Below are 21,672 nucleotides of genomic sequence, written 5' to 3'. Positions count from 1 at the left end.
TTGCCTCCTCCACCTCCTCTCTTTAAAGCACAGGCAAGAGGTGCATGGAGCATAAGAAAACTGGAAAGTCTGGTCTTACATCCAGAAAAGGCTTTCCAGAGAGCTTATCTATCTAGATTTCATAAGCTATCAGAGGCCTCTGATACACAGAACAAGCGTGTCCACCCTTCAAGGTAAATAGAACCTTTAGTAGATGGCAAAGGCCCCTGGCTACCTCCCTGTATCTCAAAATGTCTTATATTTCAGATAAAAGCTCTTTTCTTCTTCAATGAAGTCAAACCAAAATTCTAAGTGCTGCCAACACTCTCTACTTCTGTAGTCTTCAACTTATTTCTTGCTTTCATTATATGGTATACTTCACATTGTGCAATCGAGCAAAACTTTAATTAGAGATGAGATAACCTAAGGCCACCATTTGGAGTTAAACAGACTGGCTTCACAGCTCATTAGCAACACAGTCTTACTAATGATGAGAGACTCAGTTTCCTTATCTGCAAACCTCCTTCCGGAGTCTAAAGGAGAAAGAGATTCTGCTGAATAGTCAAGGTAAAAATGCCACCTTCAGCTAGTTGAAGGAAAGATGGACTCATGATATCTCATCAAGGTCCGTGCTATCTTCCTACCTATGAGTTTTTTGACTACGATAAACCACTGCACTTTTTTTTTTCTGAATGGTCACTACTGTCAGAAGATACACATGAAGTGTTACCTGAAAGAGTAATGCAGACAAAATGCAACAGTTTGTTCTCTTGTCAACCTCCGAGATCATAATAAATCTAAATAAGTATAACAAAAAAGAAATGGATTCATGGACAATTTTCCAATAATACTTTTATATAAATACATCTATATACATACATACATATATAAATACATACATATAAATACTCATAGATTTTCCAAAATTAAAATAGACTTTGTGATTCTAAAAGTGCTACACACTTATATAAGATCTAGAACACACAAAAAACATAAAACACAAAATGAAATATCACCAATAAGCCTACCACCTAAACATGATTACTGATAACATTTTGGCTAATTTCCCTCTAGATTTTTTCCATATATAGAAAATTTTTAATTTTCTCTACATATCGAGATACTATGCATGTTTTTGCCCACCACACCCTATAGATAAGGGAAAATGTACCTGGAAAGGTGAAAGAAAACTGTACCTCTATTCCTTCCATACTTTTTAAATTTCTCACATTACTCAAGTCTTTAAGATATCTGTCAGTGCTAACTAGGTATAAGACACTGTTCCGTTGATCTATGTGTCTGTTTTTGTGCCAGTACCATACTGTCTTGCTGATGACAGTTTTGTAATTGAGCTTGAAGTCCGGAATTGTGATGCCACTAGTTTTGGTTTTCTTTTTCAACATTCCTTTGGCTATTCTGGGTCTTTTCTGGTTCCATACAAATTTTAGGATTATTTGTTCCAGCTCTATGAAAAAAGTGGATGATATTTTGACAGGGATTACACTGAATGTATAGATTGCTCTAGGTAGCATAGACATTTTAACAATATATGTTCTTCCAATTCATCAGCATGGAATATTTTTTCCATTTCTTTGTGTCTTCCTCAATTTCTTTCATGAGTATTCTATAGTTTCAGAGTACAGATCTTATACCTCCTTGGTTAGGTTTATTCCTAGGTATCTTATGGTTTTTGATGCCATTGTAAATGGGATCAACTCCTTATTTCTCTTTCTGTCTCATTGTTAGTGTATAGAAATGCAACTGATTTCTGTGCATTGATTTTATATCCTGCCACTTTGCTAAATTGCTGTATGAGTTCTAGTAATTTGGGGGTGGAGTCTTTTGGGTTTTTCACATAAAGTATCATGTCATCTGTGAAGAGTGAGTTTGACTTCTTCTTTGCCAATCTGAATGCCTTTCGTTTATTTTTGTTGTCTAATTGCTGAGGCTAGGACTTCTAGTACTGCGTTGAACAACAGTGGTAACAGTGGACATCCATGTCGTGTTCCTGACCTTAGGGGAAAAGCTCTCAGTTTTTCCCCATTGAGAATGATATTTGCTATGGGCCTTTCATATATGTTTTTTTTGATATTGAGGTATGTTCCCTCTATCCCTACACTGTGAAGAGTTTTAATCAAGAAAGGATGCTGTATTTTGTCAAATGCTTTTTATGCATCTATTGAAAGGATCATATGGTTCTCGTCCTTTCTTTTATTAATGTAGTGTATCACATTGATTGATTTGCAGATGTTGAACCACCTTGCAGCCAGGAATAAATCCCACTTGGTCGTGGCGAATAATCCTTTTAATGTACTGTTGGATTCTACTGGCTAGTATCTTGGTGAGAATTGTGGCATCCATGTTCATTAGGGATATTGGTCTGTAATTCTCCTTTTTGGTGGGTTCTTTGTCTGGTTTTGGAATCAAGGTAATGCTGGCCTCATAGAATGAGTTGAAAGTTTTCCTTCCATTTCTACTTTTTGAAACAGCTTCAGAAGAATAGGTATTAGTTCTTCTTTAAATGCCTGATAGCATTCCCCTGGGAAGCCATCTGGCCCTAGACTCTTGTTTGATGGGAGACTTTTGATTACTGCTTCAATTTCCTTGCTGGTTACAGTTCTGTTCAGGTTTTCTATTTCTTCCTGTTTTAGTTTTGATAGTTTATATGTTTCTAGGGATGCATCCATTTCTTCCAGATTGCCTAATTTGTTGGCATATAGTTGCTCATAATATGTTCTTATAACTGTTCGTATTTCTTCAGTGTTGGTTGTGATCTCTCTTCTTTCATTCATGATTATATTTATTTGGGTCCTTTCTCTTTTCTTTTTGATAAGTCTGGCCAGGGGTTTTCTTTTTTTTTATCTTTTTATTGTTATGTTAATCACCATACATTACATTATTAGTTTTTGATGTAGTGTTCCATGATTCATTGTTTGTACCTAACACCCAGTGCTCCATGCAGAACATGCCCTCTTTAATACCCATCACCAGGCTAACCCATCCCCCACCCTCCTCCCCTCTAGAACCCTCAGTTTGTTTTTCAGAGTCCATCGTCTCTCATGGTTCGTCTCCCCCTCCAATTTACTCCCCTTCATCTGCTCCTGCTATCTCCTGCTATCTTCTTCTTCTTTTTTTTTTCTTAACATATATTGCATTGTTTCAGAGGTACAGATCTGTGATTCAACAGTCTTGCACAATTCACAGCACTCACCATAGCACATACCCTCCCCAATGTCTATCACCCAGCCACCCCATCCCTCCCACCCCCCCACCACTCCAGCAACCCTCTGTTTGTTTCCTGAGATTAAGAATTCCTCATATCAGTGAGGTCATATGATACATGTCTTTCTCCGACTGACTTATTTCACTCAGCATAACACCCTCCAGTTCCATCCATGTTGTTACAAATGGCAAGATCTCATTCCTTTTGATGGCTGCATAATATTCCATCGTGTATATATACCACATCTTCTTTATCCATTCATCTGTCGATGGACATCTTGGCTCTTTCCACAGTTTGGCCAGGGGTTTTCAATCTTATTAATTCTTTCAAAGAAACAACTCCTAGTTTCATTGGTCTGTTCTATGTTTCTTTGGTTTCTGTTTCATTGATTTCTGTTCTAATCTTGATTAATTCTCTTCTACTGTTGGGTTTATGCTTTATTTGCTGTTCGTTCTCTAGCTCCCTTAGGTGTAAGGTTAGGTGGTGTATTTGAGTCCTTCTTGTTCCTTGCTATATACTTCCCTCTTAGGACTGACACATAGATCAATAGAACAGAATAGAGAACCCAAGAATGGACCTTCAACTCTGGTCAACTAACCTTTGACAAAGCAGGAAAGAATATCCAATGGAAAAAAAAGACCGTCTCTTCAACAAATGGTGTTGGAAAAATTGGACAGCCACATGCAGAAGAATGAAACTGGACCATTTTATTACACCATACACAAAAATAGACTCAAAATGGATTAAAGACCTAAATGTGTGACAAGAATCCATCAAAAGCCTAGAGGAGAACACAGGCAGCAACCTCTGTGACCTCAGCCACAGCAACCTCTTGCTAGACACATCTCCAAAGGCAAGAGAAACAAAGGTAAAAATGAACTATTGGGACTTCATCAAGATAAAAAGCTTCTGCACAGCAAAGGACACAGTCGACAAAACCAAAAGACCACTGACAGAATGGGAGAAGATACTGGCAAATGTCTTATCAGATAAAGGGCTCTTCTCCAAAATCTATAAAGAACTTACCAAACTCAACACCCAAAGAACAAATAATCCAATCAAGAAATGGGCAGAAGACATGAACAGATATTTCTCCAAAGAAAACATACAGATAGCCAACAGACACATGAAAAATGCTCCACATCACAATACAAATCAAAGCCACAGTGAGATACCACCTCAGAGCAGTGAGAATGGCTAAAATTAACAAGTCAGGAAATGACAGATGTTGGCGAGGATGTGGAGAAAGGGGAACCCTCCTACACTGTTGGTGGGAATGAAAGCTTGTACAGCCACTCTGGAAAATGGTATGGAGGTTCCTCAAAAAGTTAAAAATAGAACTACTGTACGACCCAGCAATTGCACTAGTAGGTATTTACCCCAAAGATACAAATGTAGTGATCCAAAGGGGCGCCTGCACCCCAATGTTTATAGCAGCAATGTCCACAACAGCCAAAGTATGGAAAAAGTAGAGATGTCCATCAACAGATTAATGGATAAAGAAGATGTGGTATACACACACACACATACACACACACACACATACACACACACACACACAAAATGGAATACTACTCAGCCATCAAAAAAAATGAGATCTTGCCATTTGCAATGACATGGATGAAACTAGAGGGTATTATGCTAAGCGAAATAAGTCAATCAGAGAAAGACAATTATCATATGATCTCACTCGTATGTGAAATTTAAGAAACAGAACAGAGGATCATAGGGGAAGAGAGGGAAAAATAACAAGACAAGCTGGAAAAGACCAGGAAAGAGATTCTTCCCTAGAACCTTCAGAGGACAGCACAACCCTCCCAAGGCACTGATTTTAGGACTTCTGACCCCCCAAACTGTAAGATAATAAATCTGTGTTGTTCTAAGCCACAAATTTTGTGGTGATTTGTTACAGAACTAGGAAACTAATCAGTATGCACTATGACCTAAATTATGCCCCCCAAATTCATATGTTGGAGTCCTAACCCCCAATAACATCAGAATGTGACTAAGATGGGGCCTTTAAAGAGGCAATTAGGTTATAATGAGGTCACTAGGGTGGGCCCTAATCCAACATGACTGATGTCCTTTTAAGAAGAGGAGATTAGGCCACAGACATGCATGGAGGGAAGACCACATAAGGACACAGCAGGAAGAGAGCCATCTACAAGGAGAGGCCTCAAAAGAAACCAAATCTACCAATACCCTTAGATAAGAATTCAAACCTCCAGAAACTGTGAGACAATAAATTCCCTACCAACTGGTCATTTGTTATGGCAACCCTAGCAAACTAATATAGTATGTCATGTAATTCTTGCCACCACAGTTTACAGGTGAGAACACTGAGGCTCAGAGAGAATAAGCAGTGAGCCAAGGGTCCCAGAGTCAGTAGGAGATCCTCGAATTAGGCCCAAGTTGGCCTGCCTCACACCGTTATTGTTGATTCCATACCAACTGTTCATTCACTCATTCATTCATTCCACAAGTAGTAATTAAATGCCAACTCCATGCTAGACACTCAGGATACCCTGGTGAACAAGCAAAGATTTGTGCCCATGTGGAGGCCCACATCCGGGGGTGGGGTATAGGGAGAGGAGATGGCCATAGATAACAAACATCTCAAATAAGTAAACTGTATAGTTTTGTATGATATGGACATAGCTGTCCAAGAATCCCATGCATCTGAGGCATGGCGCTCTACATGGCACAGTGGGCACCCCACAAAGGGAAGCTCACTCCATTGCCACACTCACTGTGCTATCTTTGCTGATATGACTGCTCCTTGCAAACATCCCCAAATGCCAACTTTTGACAGAAATTCCTCACTATAATCTTTGGAACCTGGAGGTGAATAGCTTTTGGTGGCATCGGTGAGCGAGGTACCAAACTCTTTCCACGTATACAGCACATCTTCTTTTTTGAATATGTCATCAAGAGCTTGACACCAACATCTAAAAGCAGCCCTAAAAGAAAAACAAACATCAAGCAGCATGTTTTTCAAGGTCGATGTTATTAAATCTATCTTCCAAAAGAGGAAGCAAATGCACTGAAGAAGTATTTTAATTGAAATGTTAGAGAATGAATCTGTACCATTTATTGCTCATAACTGTTTCTCTCAGGTAGCATTTGGTGAATAAAATGTAGCAATGGAATATTATCGAAGAGCTAAAATTTATGAAAGACAATTTTTTCTTAATACTTAAAAATGCTTTCCAATAAACAACCAAAAAAAGTTTTCCCTTGTTCCACTGACTCCTAAAAATCTACCTTTTCTTTCCGGCAAAGACGAGAAGGCTTCCGAGTTCATGCAATGCCTGAACTTTAAGACTTCTTTGATGGCTGACTTGGAGAACATCTGTATTTTAGTCAAGTAGAACAACAAATGTCAGTTCCTAGAAAATATCTTCCTCATAGTCTCAAGAATATTTAAACTGCATCATTCCTTAACTGTGTCCTTAACTGCAACTAATACTGCCTTCACAGGTCTCCGGATACATATACAGAAAGAGAGCAAATGATATTCTACTTGAACATTGTGGAGGAAGAGATTGGATCTAAGAGATAGGAAATGTGAGGAGAGTGGAATAAGAGTCAGGCAGGGGGAGGTGGTGTCCAAGAGAAATTCAGAAGAGGCATGCTAGGGAGAAAGGGTGGGGTGTATATGGACATGACGAGAGTGGCTGGACTATGGTTTTCTTGGGAGTGGGAAGAAGGAGATAGTGGTAGGACTGTGGAGGCGTCTAAATGCCTGGTGGAAAAATGTGGACGTTATCCTATAGCGGATGGGAAGCCTCGAAGCATTTGATGGGATAAGATCACAGCTTATCAGATTTTTCCTTTGCCCAAATGCAAAAAGAAGCACATCTTTAATAGCATCTGAGGTTTTGTTTTGTTTTGTTTTGTTTTCTGATAAATGCATAAATTCAGAGAGGTCTAGCAAAAACAAAACAAAACCTAACCAACAAGCCAGTGGTTTTGAATGAGGTTAGTCCTGACTCCTACAGGGTATTTTAGAAATCTGAGGAAGCTTTTGTTAGTTGTCACAATGGGGCATCTCCTGGCATTTTGTCCAGAGACACTGGGTGGTCTGTAACACACAGAAGCTTCCCCTACAATGAAGAAAAAGGTGAGAAACCTGTTTATAATTGCCTGAGTCTAACCTCTAACTTCATTTTACATAGAAATAGGGCATTTTTGCATGTTTTCAAAATTCTCTGAATTTTCCATAAATGCAACCACTCACTGTAGTGATTTATTGTATACTGCACACAGATTTATTTGCCATTTTAGAAAAACACTGTCACTAAAATTAACAGTGCTGATAGTACTTGCATCACCAACACAATTAAGCTGTTTCACTCTGTATTTGTAGCTATAACATTCATGGTGATTCAACACACAGGATATGATCATCCTGCTTCACTAGACTCTCTAGTGCCTGAGCACTTAAGTGCCACAAATAGATTGTTTTGTTATAAAATAATATTATTTATCTTTATTTTATATTTAGAGCTTCATATTTATTGTATGAAATAATGTGTGTAGAGAGACTGTATTAAATATACACTTTATTTCAGGAAGTAAAGGGGGGAATTATTAAATGTCTGTTATAAAAAAAGGGGGATGTTGGGTCTACGACATGGATTGAGTATATTCTGCTGAATTTGTAGAAAAGCCAAATCAAACAGAAAGACAAGGAAAGTGGGATCAGCTAGGGCAGAGCAAAAGAACACAACAGTGGCCACATTCCAACAAGGGGTTCACAGATTCATTCAAAGGAGGATGAGCAGAAGAGGGGCCTAGAACCTCACCATGCTGACAACCCAGGCTGGGAGAGTGGAGACTGGGAGGGGCTGGGAGGCTCTTGTCCCAACACTGCTCTGGCCCTGCCTACCAGATTCTAAGTTCAAGCTCTTTCATCTAACTTTTCAAGGTGGCATTTCAGGCCCAAAGGCAATCTCAACATTAATGTGCAAGATCCTCCTGAAAATGAATATATAATGAATGAATCTTACCAATGGTTTCATAATAAGAGGAAATTACGAGTCCCAATTGTGAATTGGGAAGTTTACTTTTCTCCACTGAACTGAAAACTCTGAAGTGTTCCTGAGAGAGGTTGGGCGGTGTTGGCATATGCATCTCTTCTGTCCCCAGGCAAAATTCCACCTTTCCAGTAGTAAATTTCGAATTGTTTATTCCTCCTTTATCTCCTAAATTCATGGGGGAAAAAAATTTATTTATTTACTTACTTTTTTTAGAGAGAGAGAGCACAAGAGCTAGTGAGTGGGGTGGGGGGGGCAGAGGGAGAGAGAGAATCTTGAGCCGGCTCCACAACCAACGTGGAGCCTGACACAGGGCTCTATCTCTCAACCCTGAAATCATGACCTGAGCCAAAATCAACAGTTGGTTGTTTAACCGACTGAGTTTAGCCACCCAGGCACGCCAAAGAAGAAATTTACAAAGGAGATAGAAGGGGAAGTGATGAGGAGGGAAAAGGTAGAAGAAATGGGCAGGGAGGAAAAAGAAAAATTCTGTGTATAGCTGAGATTTCTTTGCAGTTTGAGGGACGTTGTTTCCTTAATTTAGTATCTAATATCATTTCTGAGGAGCTTAGGTAGGTGTGTATGGGCTCTCTACCTGTTATTTCATAAAGAACACTACAGAGGGGCAGTGTGCCAGAAAGTAATGTTAAGATAATGCTTTGCTTCTTGTGGGGATTCTGGAAGTTACATGGTTTGGGTTTGCCTTTTTTTAAGGGCTTCCAACAGTAAGATGTTAGTCTGCCTCTGGGGCAGAGACCTCTGGGGTAGAAGCAACCCACAGTTAGTTCTCAGCTAAGGGGGAGAAAGTGGGAAAGAATCGCTCTCTTTATAAGATCAGAGAACACACAAGAAAAAAAGGAAAACTATTCTAGGGGAAGTAGTCAAAAGCTACAGAGGAAGAGAAGATATTGTGGAGTTTGAAGTCTGCAGCCCAAGGACTAGGGATAAACTGCTGAGAATATCTTAATACCAGGTGAGATGCAGGGTCAACCAGTGTAATCCATTCTTAGGAATTATATTTGCTTTTTTTATTCATGCCCTTAACCATTATTAACATATGCCATAATTGAAAGAAGTTTAAACATAACACAGAGAGCTAATTTAATATAATGTGAGTCTATAGGCAATACAACCAAAATCTGTGGGTACATGGCATAGCAAGTGCTTTTTTGGGGTGAGCAGGGGCAGCAACAACAACAAATACTGACATCCATATATACATACATAAATAAAACTACTGTCAGTGATTGTAAAAACAAGATTTGATCAGATTTCTGAAAGATCAGTTCAGTGAGTATTAGTATCTCAGGTTTACATTTAAATAACTTTAAAATATAATTACCTTAAGTTTTTAAATTTAAGTTTATTCTTTAAGCTTATTTTTATTATTCCAATAAATTTGAATAGCAAGGATCATAAACATATATTAGAATTTTAAACAAATTTGTAATAACCTAAACATACGTAAGTCAAGAATTTTCCCCACCTAAATTTGAGTATATTCTTCCTCTCTGGGGTTACCACTTAACCACTCAAAGCCCTGCTTTGATTGAGTTCACAGATCAATAAATGTTGAGAAGGGAGAAAACAAATAAACGTGATGTAACCAATGATACTGAATATCTTGTTTTAAGCTAAAAGAAATCTCTAAGATGAAAATCTATGGTATTAATAAGAAATCTTTTTTTCTTTTTTTTTTAAAGATTTTATTTATTTATTTGACAGAGAGAGACACAGTGAGAGAGGGAACACAAGCAGAGGGAGTGGGAGAGGGAGAAGCAGGCTCCCCACTGAGCAGGGAGCCCGATGTGGGACTCGATCCCAGGACCCTGGGATCATGACCTGAGCTGAAGGCAGACGCTAACGACTGAGCCACCCAGGCACCCCGATAAGAAATCTTGTTGATGCTTAAATTAAAATGCATCTATTTCCTTGACACTAATAAAGTAGGGTTTTGGTAATAGGTTCTAGTTAATTCAGTAGGAATCAAGTCATCTACTTACGAAAATTTTTTTAAAAAGACTACAGCACCATACTTGCAAAGAGATAGGTAAGAACATAGATGTACAGAACCAAAAACAATACTGTTTCTATATCTACTCAAGGGAGTATGCTCATTTCACAGAAAGCATAAAAGCAGATGAATGAGACAGTCTGGTTGGAATGAGGTGTGTGAGAGAGAAGATGTGATCCACTAGACAAGAAGAAGAAAGTGAAGGGCAGCAGGGAGTGGGCATGTCGGTGGGGAAAGAAGGGACCTATGGCAGAATATGGTGCGTCCACAGGGTGGTGTCCTGTAAGGAGCGAGGGATATAGAGCAAGTATTTTACCTTGTGTCTGAGCAAGGAATAACGAAAGTAATTTTCTGCTGTGTCGGATTGATCTGTTATGATATCTGGATTTTTCCAGGGTCTCTCTAAAACATCTCAAAGTGTCTGTCACATCCACAGGCACACAGACGAGCTCTTTGGCGTGGCTGTATTCTGAAAGGAAAGAGAAGTGTACCGAGGGATGAAATGCTGCAGCAAGCCAACTAGTAGCAAAAGACTTTCTAATTCAGAGAATTTCTTGGTCCCAAACTAAAGCTGCTAAATTCAAAGCCCTGAGGTTTGCAGCAGGTGTTTCAACATTCAGATCAAATTTTTGTGGTATATTTGAAAGTTCTTAAAAAAAAAAAAAAACTTAGAAAACTTGATTCCTATGAAATGCAAATAACTTTAGATCTTGCCAATTTTCCTTATGAAGCCTCCTACTTTTTCTTTTGCTGATCATAAAAGATGAAATAAATCTACTCCTTTTCAGCAGCCTCTTCAAAGCAGAGGTGCCTTGGGAAAGAGACGAAAGGAGGAAACAAAGAGGCCTGGGTGGGTAAGTGCTCTCTTAAGAGAAGGGAAAGACGGGTTTCTAATATTGGAGGATGCAGAGGAAAGGAAGATGAGGCCATAAAAGGGAGTGGAACTAAAAACAGTCCTGAAAAAAATTGGGCGGAAAGAGGAAATGTTGGCAGAGGGTGGCTGCGAGGTCCCTTGAGCCAGGCTGCAGATTTTTGGCCACACACCATGAAACAGTGCACAAGAGAGAAGGAATACGAGCTTCAGATAATACAGATAAAATAACATGGAATTTACTTCTTCAACAAGTTGAACAGGTGAATGGCCCCTATGAAATCTGAGGCCTTGAGAGTAGTACAGCAACTTGCGAGGGAACGGGGCCACAGGAGGCGAAGAGGCGTGACCTTTGCCCTCAAGAGTTCACAGTCTAGCTGAAGAGATGAAGCATTCTGACCCTGGGGTATTAAACTCTCATTCTTAATGCAACATATTTTAAGAAAAAAGAAAAAGAAGAAGATAACAGGAGAGGAAGAAAAGGGGAGTATGTCAGAGGGGGAGACGAACCATGAGAGATGATGGACTCTGAAAAACAAACTGAGGGTTCTAGAGGGGAGGGGGGTAGGGGGATGGGTTAGCCTGGTGATGGGTATTGAGGAGGGCACGTTCTGCATGGAGCACTGGGTGTTATGAACAAACAATGAATCATGGAACACTGCACAAAAACTAATGATGTAATATATGGTGATTAACATAACAATAAAAAATTTAAAAAAAAAACTCTCATTCACACAGCATTTCTGGTTATGTGCCAATATGAGGCGGAGAGAAGTGAGAGATCAGCAAGAGGGAGGAAAGGAAGTGCAAGAAAGACTTCGTGCCAGAGGACACGCCAGTTGTGTCTTAGAGGAGAGGGAAGATTTGATCAGGAAGAAGGAGGCAAGAGGTTTAAGACAGAATAAGAATAGCTGACATTGACTGAATACTTACACTATACCAGGAACTATTCTATATAATTTACTGTGATGATCTCATCAGATCCTAAAAACAACATAAAAGGTATGTACCGTTATATCCTCATTTTACAGATGAGGAGAACAAGGCGTAGAGAAGTCTGTGGTTTCTCTTGCGTCACAGAGATAGTTTGTGCAAGGAGAGGTATGGAAGCAGGAGTCAGGGTGGCAGTTTGGGGCGCAGTGGGATGTCATGGCCAGTCCCACTGAACAAAGAGGTGTTTTACAGAGACCCGAAGCCCTCGCTGAAAAAGTCACTTTCATTCTTCCCAATAGGGAGCACAGGAAGGGTCTTGAGCAGGGCACAAGTATTTTAGGAAGAGTTAGCAGACTGCAACAGAAAGAGGTTGGTGGCTGAGAGACTACAACACTGATACCGTTATTTGAACTCAACTAAAATGGTAGCAATGGGAATGAGGGAGGGACGCAGGGAACAGTCCAATGTTGGAAGTGACAAGAGTGGTTAATTGGTTACACAGCAAAGAAAAAAGGGGGGTAGGAATTACTTCTTCCCTGTCCTTCCGGGGCCAATGGCCTTGTGTCCCATCTAGCTGGAAAAAAATCCAAGCAATCCAAAGGATCTTCTGCAAACCTCCACCAGTGGTTCATGTTGGTCTAGAACATTCTTCCCTCAGATATCCCCATGCCCTGGCTTCCTCAGCTCCTTAAGGTTACTGCTTAACTTATTTTCTCAGGAGGACTCCCTTGATCACTGTATTTAAACTGGTGATCCTGGTTTCCCAACTTCTCTCTTCTCCATTGCATTCGTCATCCTCTGATGTACTATGTGTTTTGTTTGTTTATAGGTTGTCTCCTGCCACTAGAATGCAAGTTCCACGAGGGCAGGGAGATTGTCCAGCATCAATTTTGTCTGCTGCTATCAATCCAGACCTATAACAATGCCTGTTACATGGTATGTGCTCAGTAAGTATTTGTTAAATGAATGAATGACAAGTTTTCAAAGCTAAATGGCTGGGATAAACTTGATTAATAATCACTTATATAGATCTTAATCTCAGTTAATTCTCACAGCACCTTACCAACTAGTAGGGGTGGATGTTACTCACACTTTGCAAAGGAGGAAAAGTGAACTTGAGGACATTAACTTGTTTTAAGCCCTTATAAGACAAGAAAGACAACCAGTGTTCAAGTCCAGTGCCTTTGCCAGATAGTTGACCAGAGGGCATCAAATCTTGGGTAACTGGCAATAGGCCAGATTGGAGGCCTGCTAATTTGAGTACAGAGACCTTTGAAACTAGAACAGAAATAAGCCTAAGAAAAGTTAATGAGAGAAGCAGCCTGGGGTCCACAGGGAGGTCCTAATGGAATCAGTGGCACAGTTACATTTTATGGCCATAGAGACATCTTTCAATCTACTACAATGCAGATTGAAATGTCTAGAAATCCTGGAGACTCTAGTCAAACCAGGTACATGGCCATGTTGAGAGAAGCACTTGTCCCCCCCACCCCCCAGCAATTTCACTCTTGACACACTTGCCTACCACGCACTGAAGAGAATCAAATACTTAGGTGACAGAAGCTCTTACTAACTCCCCAGGCGCTCTCTTCCACCCTACCAATTTCACTCTCCTGTCTACTTTGTCTTATGCCCGCCATCTTGCTCTCTCAGTTCCCCTCTCTTCTACCCATGCACAGTCCTGCATGATCCAGACAAGGAGACAAGGCATGCCCTGACTCCTCCCACCCCCACCCTTATGCACAATGCCCTAAAGATGGTAAGGTTTCTGCTCCGTTTTTGTTTTTCCTACAAGAATTCGTGAGCTTGGCTTTTATCTTTTTCTCCTTAGTGAGTCAGGGAAAGAAGCAAAGACAGCAAAGGAAAAGGCAGAAGCTGGAAGCCCTCACATATTAATAGTTTGAGACAGTTACCTTCTCTAGACCTTAATTTTCAATCTCTGTTAAAATTGGAATGATCATATTCACCTCCAAGGGTTATTGTTTTAACCTGTGTGTGAAATGTCCAGCATAGTGCCTATCAGGGAGTAAGCATCCAAGAGGTGGAGGCTACATATTGGCTGTTAGTCGTGTACTTTTAAAACATATATTGAGCACTTACTAGTATTAGGAGCTATGCTAGGCACTGAAGAAATATAAGTGAGCAAAACAGACACACTCCTTGCTCTCACGGAGCTTTCATTCTGGAATAAAACTTCACAAAAGCATGCTTGTATTTGGGGACAATCAAAAGGACAGGAGGGACGGGAGATGTTGGGGACAGTCTTCTTTAAAATGTGGGGTCTGAGTAAAATCATCCTGCTACTTTTTATCAAGTATCCACTCATAAATCATTCCTCCTTGTTTTTTTCCTAAACTATATTTCTTTTTTTTTTTCCCAAGCCCTAGAAAACCGTCTTTCTTGTAGTCTAACTAGGGCTCTACTGGTGATTTTGTGACTATCTACACAAGACAACTAGTGAAAGCAATGAAGAAGTATCGTTAGCTTCAGAGGCCTGTCCTTTCCTCTCTGTCTCAAGGAGAGCTCCTCTCTGAAGACTTTCGTGAATAATTCAAGAAGCTATTTCAAAGGCACTAATAACCTCAACAGTTAGAAATAGGTCAGAAGAAGAAGGTGAAGGAGGAGGAGCGTGGGGAAGAAGGAGGAGAAGAGGAAGAAGAGAAAGAGGAAGGAGGGAAAAAAAGAGAAGAATCACTATGTCTCTTATTGTCCTAATGTACTCATTAAACTGAACACCAGGGCGCCTGGATGGCTCAGTTGGTTGAGCCTCCAACTCTTGATTTCGGCTTGGGTCGTGACAGCAAGCCCCGCATAGGGCTCCAAGCTCAGCAGGGAGTCTGCCTCAGGATTCTCTCTCTCTCCCTCTGCCCCTACCCCCATGCTCCCCCTCTCCCCCCCCTCTAAAATACATAAATAAATCTTAAAAGAAAAAAAAAACCTGAAATACTAATGACTCCTGAGAGATGGGTCAACCAAGGAAGAATCCCAGGGAATACTATAAAATTTGGGCTGCTTTCTACACAATTGGTCATATTAATCCAAAAGCCCAGAGTCACTAATAAAACACACCTGCCAAAGGTTGAAAATTCCAACATACCTGAAGACTGAAGAACCCTATCAGAGATAACTTAAATACCAATTAGGTCAAAACTCAAGAAAGAGATCCTAGACAGAATGCAAAAACAGCTACAATAAAAGGCATATTCATAGTTATCTCCCCTGTGAAGCTTAACAAGCAGGCAAGTTACTCATCCATACAAAAAATAATCTATAAAGTGAGGTATTCTCACTTCTCCACATCCTACAGAGACTATACCAAATTACATATGCATTATTAAATAGTTAGAGGGAGAATAGAATGCTGTTAAATAATGAGAACACCAAATGTTCGTAGGCACTGGAGCATTACAATATCTGTTCTGAAGAATTAAATGTATCGGGCATTACCGCGCAATGCTGTTATGCCAAAAGAAAATCTATGATGTTCTAAAGCAGCAATCTGGTGTGGAAACCAGCAAGAGTATACTTGGTCTTTCCAAAGTACTGCAAACATGTCATGATGACATACCTTAGACCCATCATGCTTATAAACATGTTAATGATCTGAGTTCAGGGCACTGAAAGAAAATTCACCCTCCTAAAAATTTGCCAAATGAGCCCAGAAGCGTGGGCCAAAATATGCTCCTAGTCACAGAGGTCCTAGAGTCTTATAAAGAGCTGTAAGTTGGATGCCAAGATTTTAATGATAATGACTCAATGTAAGACTTACAATTAGTATGCAGGATCATCTAAAAACTACCATACTATCACAGGAAGTCAGAATCAAGTATCTGTCTCCCCATGACCACTGATGTACAGCAAAATTTTTCTGAGTGCTATCAGTTTAGAGGAGAGACTAACCTGAAAGAGGACAAATGGTGAACAGAGCAAGGAGTTTGGTGGAGCACTTACAGGCTGAGCCATCAGACAGATGAGGGTTCGAACCAAAGTTCTATTTACTAGTAACATTTAATTTTCTCATCTGTAATGTAAGCATAATATCTACCCTCTAAAATTATAAAAATTTAAAAAGCTAATGGTTATAATGTGCTCAATATAGTACGTGGCCCAATTCATTATTACTGCCACTACAATATTTTTTAGACTTTATCCATTCAAATATTCCTGCTGTAGTCATTGCTCAAACGGACTATACTCCACCACCACCGAGAATCAACCTAAATAATTACAGTAAGCTGATCCGACCTACCTTCCTTTCTGTCCCACCACCTGCTATCTTACCTTTCCAAATGTAGCTTTAACAACTAGAAGGCAAAGTATTTTTCTGATATATTGCATCCACCATCTATAAGACCTACTGGTCACACATGCTAGGCATGATTTTCTTATCCCTGAAGTGCTAGTCATCATATTTGATAATAAGCTTTTTTTGACATATTTTCTCACATTTGTTGCCCATTCTTTTTAGGATGGAAGGGACAATATAAATCACATTCTGAATTGTAGATCCCAAATTGACAGGTCCCCAGAGGTTTGACAGATGTGATCAAGAAAAGAAGAACATAACCAGGATGAATCACACTCTGATTAGACCTCCATTATTTAATAAATATGAGGGGATAATCTGATTTATCATTGCTGGTAAAACTCACAAGTTTGTGGTTACCAGCTCCCTCAACAGGAACCTCTACACTGCTCTGAAGCCCTTCCATCTTCTTTCTATTTCCCTGAGGGGTCAGGCCACTCTTTCAGATTCCTCCTGAAATCTCCTACCCTAGCAACCTTGGCTGTGCTCTCAACCCCTTTCTTTATTAAGAAAATCTTCAGTACCCAATGAGAATACCTTCAACTTCTGCCCTTACCACCTATAAACTTCCTGTTTTGGGGCCCATTCTCTCCTTCCCTTCTGCCCTAGCCTCTCAGTATGGCTCCTCTAGAGGGTAAATTCATGTTCTCCTTTCTGCCTTGGAAACAATTATGGAAACTTGTGTCAAGATGGAGATTCCATCAACCTATGATGAGCAGCAGCTCAGTACTCAACTCATCAAACACAGTAGCATGAGCAAAAAAAAAAAAAATGGACTAGCCCTTGTGTGAAAGCAATGAGATTTGGGGGTTGTTTATTACTACTGTATAGCGTAGCCCACTTTGAATGACACAGCTTCCAAAGTGAGGCCATCCTCAGGTCTATACTCCATAAAACTCTCCCTGGGTGACCTCCTACAAGCCCCTGATTTCAACCACCACCAATATATGGATAATGAAGATATAAATCTCTGCTGAATGCCTGACTGGTCTATCTAACCATATACTGAATAGTTCTACTCAGGTATCACCCTGGCACCTCAAACTCAGTACTTCTTAAGTAACTTCCTCTGACCTATTCCCCCCTTCAGTTTTCCTGTAGAGTAAATACATCACATCCATCTAGCCACCCAAGCAGAAACCAAGGCATCTTGGACTCCTCCCATCCTCATCTAACCAGTATAGAACACAGTCCTGGGGACTTACTTCCTCAGCCTTTCTCTCATATCTGTCTACTCTTGTATTCTCCTCACCTAAGTCCAGAGCCTCATCACATCTTTAATGTACAAGTGAGGAGTAGCTGCTCTTCTGCTTCCATGTGCTGTGCTTTCAATTGATTCCCTACGCTGCTGCCTAAGGTTCTTTCCAGAGCGCAAATGTGATCGTTTCACTGCCCTTCTTTAAATCCTTATAACTAGTTCCCTTCAGCCCTCCAGATAGATCTGCATCTCTTTATCCTGCCTTCTAAGGCCTTCTGCCAACCTTTCTAACCTCAGCTTTGCCTTTTCCTTTTTCCTTTAGCTCTACCAAATTACACACAGTCTCTGCACAGCGATGCTGTTTACTACTACTGCTTACAGTGGAAAACAGCAGGGGTAGCCATAATATGACAGATCTTATCACTCTATACCACAGTCTCTGCTTTATCAGTCTCTTTCAATGGGTTGTAAATTCCAGGATAACAAATCTTTAATCTCAATAAATCTTTAGTCTCTTTGTAGTCTCAGTACCCAGTATGGCACTTAACACACAGTAGACATTCAGTAAATGTTTGCTGAATGACTGAATGGCCACCTAGCTGTCTCAATAAAGGAATAGATGATTACATACCTACACACATACATACATAAAATCAATAGATAAATAAATGAAAGAATCCTAACATGGCAAAGGGAAGATCTGCATTCCTTTCCTATACCAGAAACAGAGGCACATGACAAGCGCAATTGAGAGAAAGCATTATGCCCCATTTTCATCTTATTCTATTGCTTCAATCCTATAAGCTGCACTGCCAAAATATTCCAAGAGGGCTTCTCGGCTGAAAGCAGAGGAGTCATGACGTCCCCTTGTCTTCTCCTGTGCTGTAGTGAAAAGACCTACAACTTAACCATGATACAGCCAAGAGGAGAACAATCTACACTGATTATGGGAGTGGGAGTTACTATGAGAGTCAAGACAGAGCTTCAAAGAGAATAGCAACAGCTCAATTCGAAGAGTTCCCAAGTGAAATAAAAACAGGGGGAAATGTACACAACAGTCTTTTTCATGCTTATTTTTCAAATAATTTTCCGTTCTCTTTTTCCTTCCCTTCTTTAATTTACAGATCAAACTAATAAACATGTTTTCATTCCCCTTATGTGACATTTATAGCAACATAAGATGGTAAATATCAAATGAGTTATTTTCAGTCCAATAAGCCTGCAAAAGAGATTTTGCAAACATTTTAATTATGGAAGAGCTGACATGCAGAACACAACAGCAAACCTTGCTTTAAAAAAGCTTTAAGCTAAAATGGTTCCAACCTGAATAGACAAACTTTTTTAGGATATCTGCGCAGTTTTCTGTGCCTGTTACTTCACTGGATGAAGGATTAATCTTGAGCTGCTTCCCAATGAAATTTCGGCAGGTTATCTTAAAAAGGAAAAAAGGAAAACAAATACTATTTGGTCAGGTATTTATGGCTAAAAATTTGTTCAAATGTTTATCTTATTTTTCCCTTGTCAAAAAGAAGAAATATAAAAGGATGCTACAAATAAAAGCTAGTAGAGTAGCACTTGATCATGACAACTTTCATGAAAAAAAAGCAGCCACATAACTTTTTGTATTTCTTTTGTTCAGCACAGCTGGAGGAGCATTAGGCAAATTATGTAGAGCAATTAGAATATGATTTTCTGATATTCTATAAATCCACTAGTCTAAATATATCTTCTATTATGCAAGTTGAAACATATCTAAAATACAGGCTGCTTTGCCAGTGGCTGATTTTTTCCACCCCACTTATAATGAATGCAATTTAAACTTCCCTGGTGAAGTTTTTCAGAACTAACTTCCTCTGTAGTATTTTAAAAATTTATTTTCTAACAGACACTTAAGTCCTAAAATTATAAAATATCTGAAATCAGAAAAATCTTAGACAAAAGGAAATTCTTTTAAAAGGTCCAAGAACCGGGGCACCTGGGGGGCTCAGTCAGTTAGGCATCCAGCTCTTGATTTCGGCTTGGGTCATGATCTCAGGGTTGTGCTATCGAGCCCTGCATCAGGCTCCATGCTGAGCATGGAGCCTGCTTGGGATTCTCTCTCTCCCTCTGCCCCTCCTCTGCTAGTGGGTCACCTGCTCTCTCCCTCTCCCTAAAAAAAAAAAAAAAAAGTCCAAGAACCTTTGTTTCTCCACTCCTATTCCTTGAACTAACCTATTTCTCAAAATACAGACCTCTCTGAATCTGTCTGATGTAGATGCTGCTTCTTTATTGTCCCTTGTAGGTACTTATACAATGAGATGTAAACAGTCTAATAAAATGCAAATTCTCTCCCATAGCCTAATAAGACCCTCTTTGACCTAGTCCTTCCCACCTCCCAGCTTCATTTAATAAACCTTAATTAAACACTTATTATGTGTCAGTCACTATTCCAAGCTCGAGGATAATACAGTGAACAAAGCAAACAAAAGTCCTATATTTATGGAACTTATTCGAGAGGGGGTAGAAATATAATGAAGAAAATAGAAGGGTACATTATAGAGTATATTAAAGAGTTATAAATGCCGTAGAGAGAAATGGAGCAAACAGGTACATAATTTTATATAGGACAGTGAGAACAGTCCTCACACAGAAAGTGACATTTAGCAAAGACTAGAAAAAGGTGAGAAAAAATCAGTGTGGATATTTGGGGGAGAAGCATCCCAAGCAGGGGAGCAGCAAATGAGAGGATCCCAAGGCGGGAAGGCTTAAAGAACAGAGCAGCTGAAACCCGCAGGGGAGTATTAGGAGATGAGTGACTGGAGATGACAGAGGAATGTGTGGGGCATTAAGGCCATGATAAGGATGTTCACCTTATCTCTGAATCAGATGGGAAGCTGCTGTAGGGTTTAAAGAGGAGGAACAGCATGATCTGACTTAGGTTTTTAAAGGGTCATTCTACCTGCTGCATTGAAAATAGACTAGGCTGGAGGCAGGGATTCAGGGAGGTTGGAAGCAAGAAGACTAATTAGGAAGTCATTGCATGAATCCAAGCAAATGTAACAGGGGCTTGGATCAGAGCAGGAGTGGTGGAGGTGGTGATAAGTGGTCAGATTCTGAATACATTTTGAAGGTAGAAGATTTGATAACCACTTTGAAGTGGGGTAATGAAAGCAAGAGAGGAGTCTGAGACGTCTCCAAGGTGTCTAGCCTGAGCAACTAGGAGAACAGTGTTGTCATCAATTGAAGTGGGGAAGACTTGTCAGAACAGGTTTGCTTGAAATATACTAAATTTCAGAAGTGTATTAGACATGTTAATTAGGCAGCATGATGGTTTTTTGATGGGTCAACTTGGTTAGGCTAAACTATGAGGACAAAAGGGAGGGAAGTATCCATTTTGCAGCATACACACACTTCATCCCAGCTATTCAAACACTAATCTAGCTGCCACTCTGAAGGGATTTTGCAGATACTAATTAAAGTCCCTAATAAATTTCCTTTAAACTAAAGAGATTATCTTCGCCGGCCTGATCTAAGCAGGTGGGTCACTGATGTGCTGCTGGAGGGTCTCCAGACTCCAAACAGCATCCAAGTCTACTAACTGGATCACCCCTCACTGACTGCCTAAGGATAACAGCTTCTGGCCACACCTGTAAGTTTCCTTCCTGCTCACGATCCTGACTGACCACCTTATAATTTTGGACTCGTCTGGCCAGCCCCCACAATCACATAAGCCAATTCCTTGCAATAAATCTTGATGGATATATGACAGATAGAAGATAGACAGACAGACAGATAGATAATAGATCCTACTGGTTCTGGTTCTCTGATTGAACCCTGACTGATACAGGGAATTACATGTCAACACAGAATTCAGGAGAAAGGTCTAGAGTGAAGCTGTAATTTCAAAAGTCATTATCATAAAGATAGTACTTAGAGCCACAGACTGAATGAGCTCACCAAGGGAGAGGATGTGGATAAAGAAGACAGGAGGACCAAGAACAAAGTCCTGGGACACACTACCATTAAGACAGTGGGGAGAAGATGAAGAAGCAAAGCCCCCCTGTTTTCACTCTCGCCCCTATCTGTGACATTCCAGCCACTCAGGCCTTCGTCTTGTCCCACCTCAGGGC

General features: G+C 40.1%; 1 protein-coding gene across 4 annotated transcripts in view; it reads right to left on the bottom strand.

Moving 5' to 3' along the window:
- Window positions 1–21,672, bottom strand: part of CFAP54 (cilia and flagella associated protein 54) — a 296,408-nt gene that overhangs the window by 119,251 nt on the left and 155,485 nt on the right. For 3 of the 4 annotated variants that reach the window (XM_088025290.1, XM_088025291.1, XM_028105379.1), the window contains exons 39-44: window positions 18,887–18,995; window positions 10,572–10,724; window positions 8,215–8,409; window positions 6,467–6,554; window positions 5,953–6,162; window positions 710–776 (exon numbers count right to left, since the gene is read on the bottom strand). In XM_088025290.1, coding sequence (XP_087881416.1) covers window positions 710–776; window positions 5,953–6,162; window positions 6,467–6,554; window positions 8,215–8,409; window positions 10,572–10,724; window positions 18,887–18,995 — 822 coding nt within the window. The remainder of the gene's footprint in view (window positions 1–709; window positions 777–5,952; window positions 6,163–6,466; window positions 6,555–8,214; window positions 8,410–10,571; window positions 10,725–18,886; window positions 18,996–21,672) is intronic. The other variant, XM_028105380.1, reaches the window with a different exon arrangement.

This window comes from Eumetopias jubatus, unplaced genomic scaffold (genome assembly GCF_037043125.1).
Source record: "Eumetopias jubatus isolate StellerSeaLion01/CBP00866 unplaced genomic scaffold, mEumJub1_p1.0 scaffold_8, whole genome shotgun sequence".
In the NCBI taxonomy this organism is placed as follows: domain Eukaryota; kingdom Metazoa; phylum Chordata; class Mammalia; order Carnivora; family Otariidae; genus Eumetopias; species Eumetopias jubatus.
Note: the sequence above shows the minus strand (reverse complement) of the source record. Positions and strands in the feature narration are given on the sequence as shown.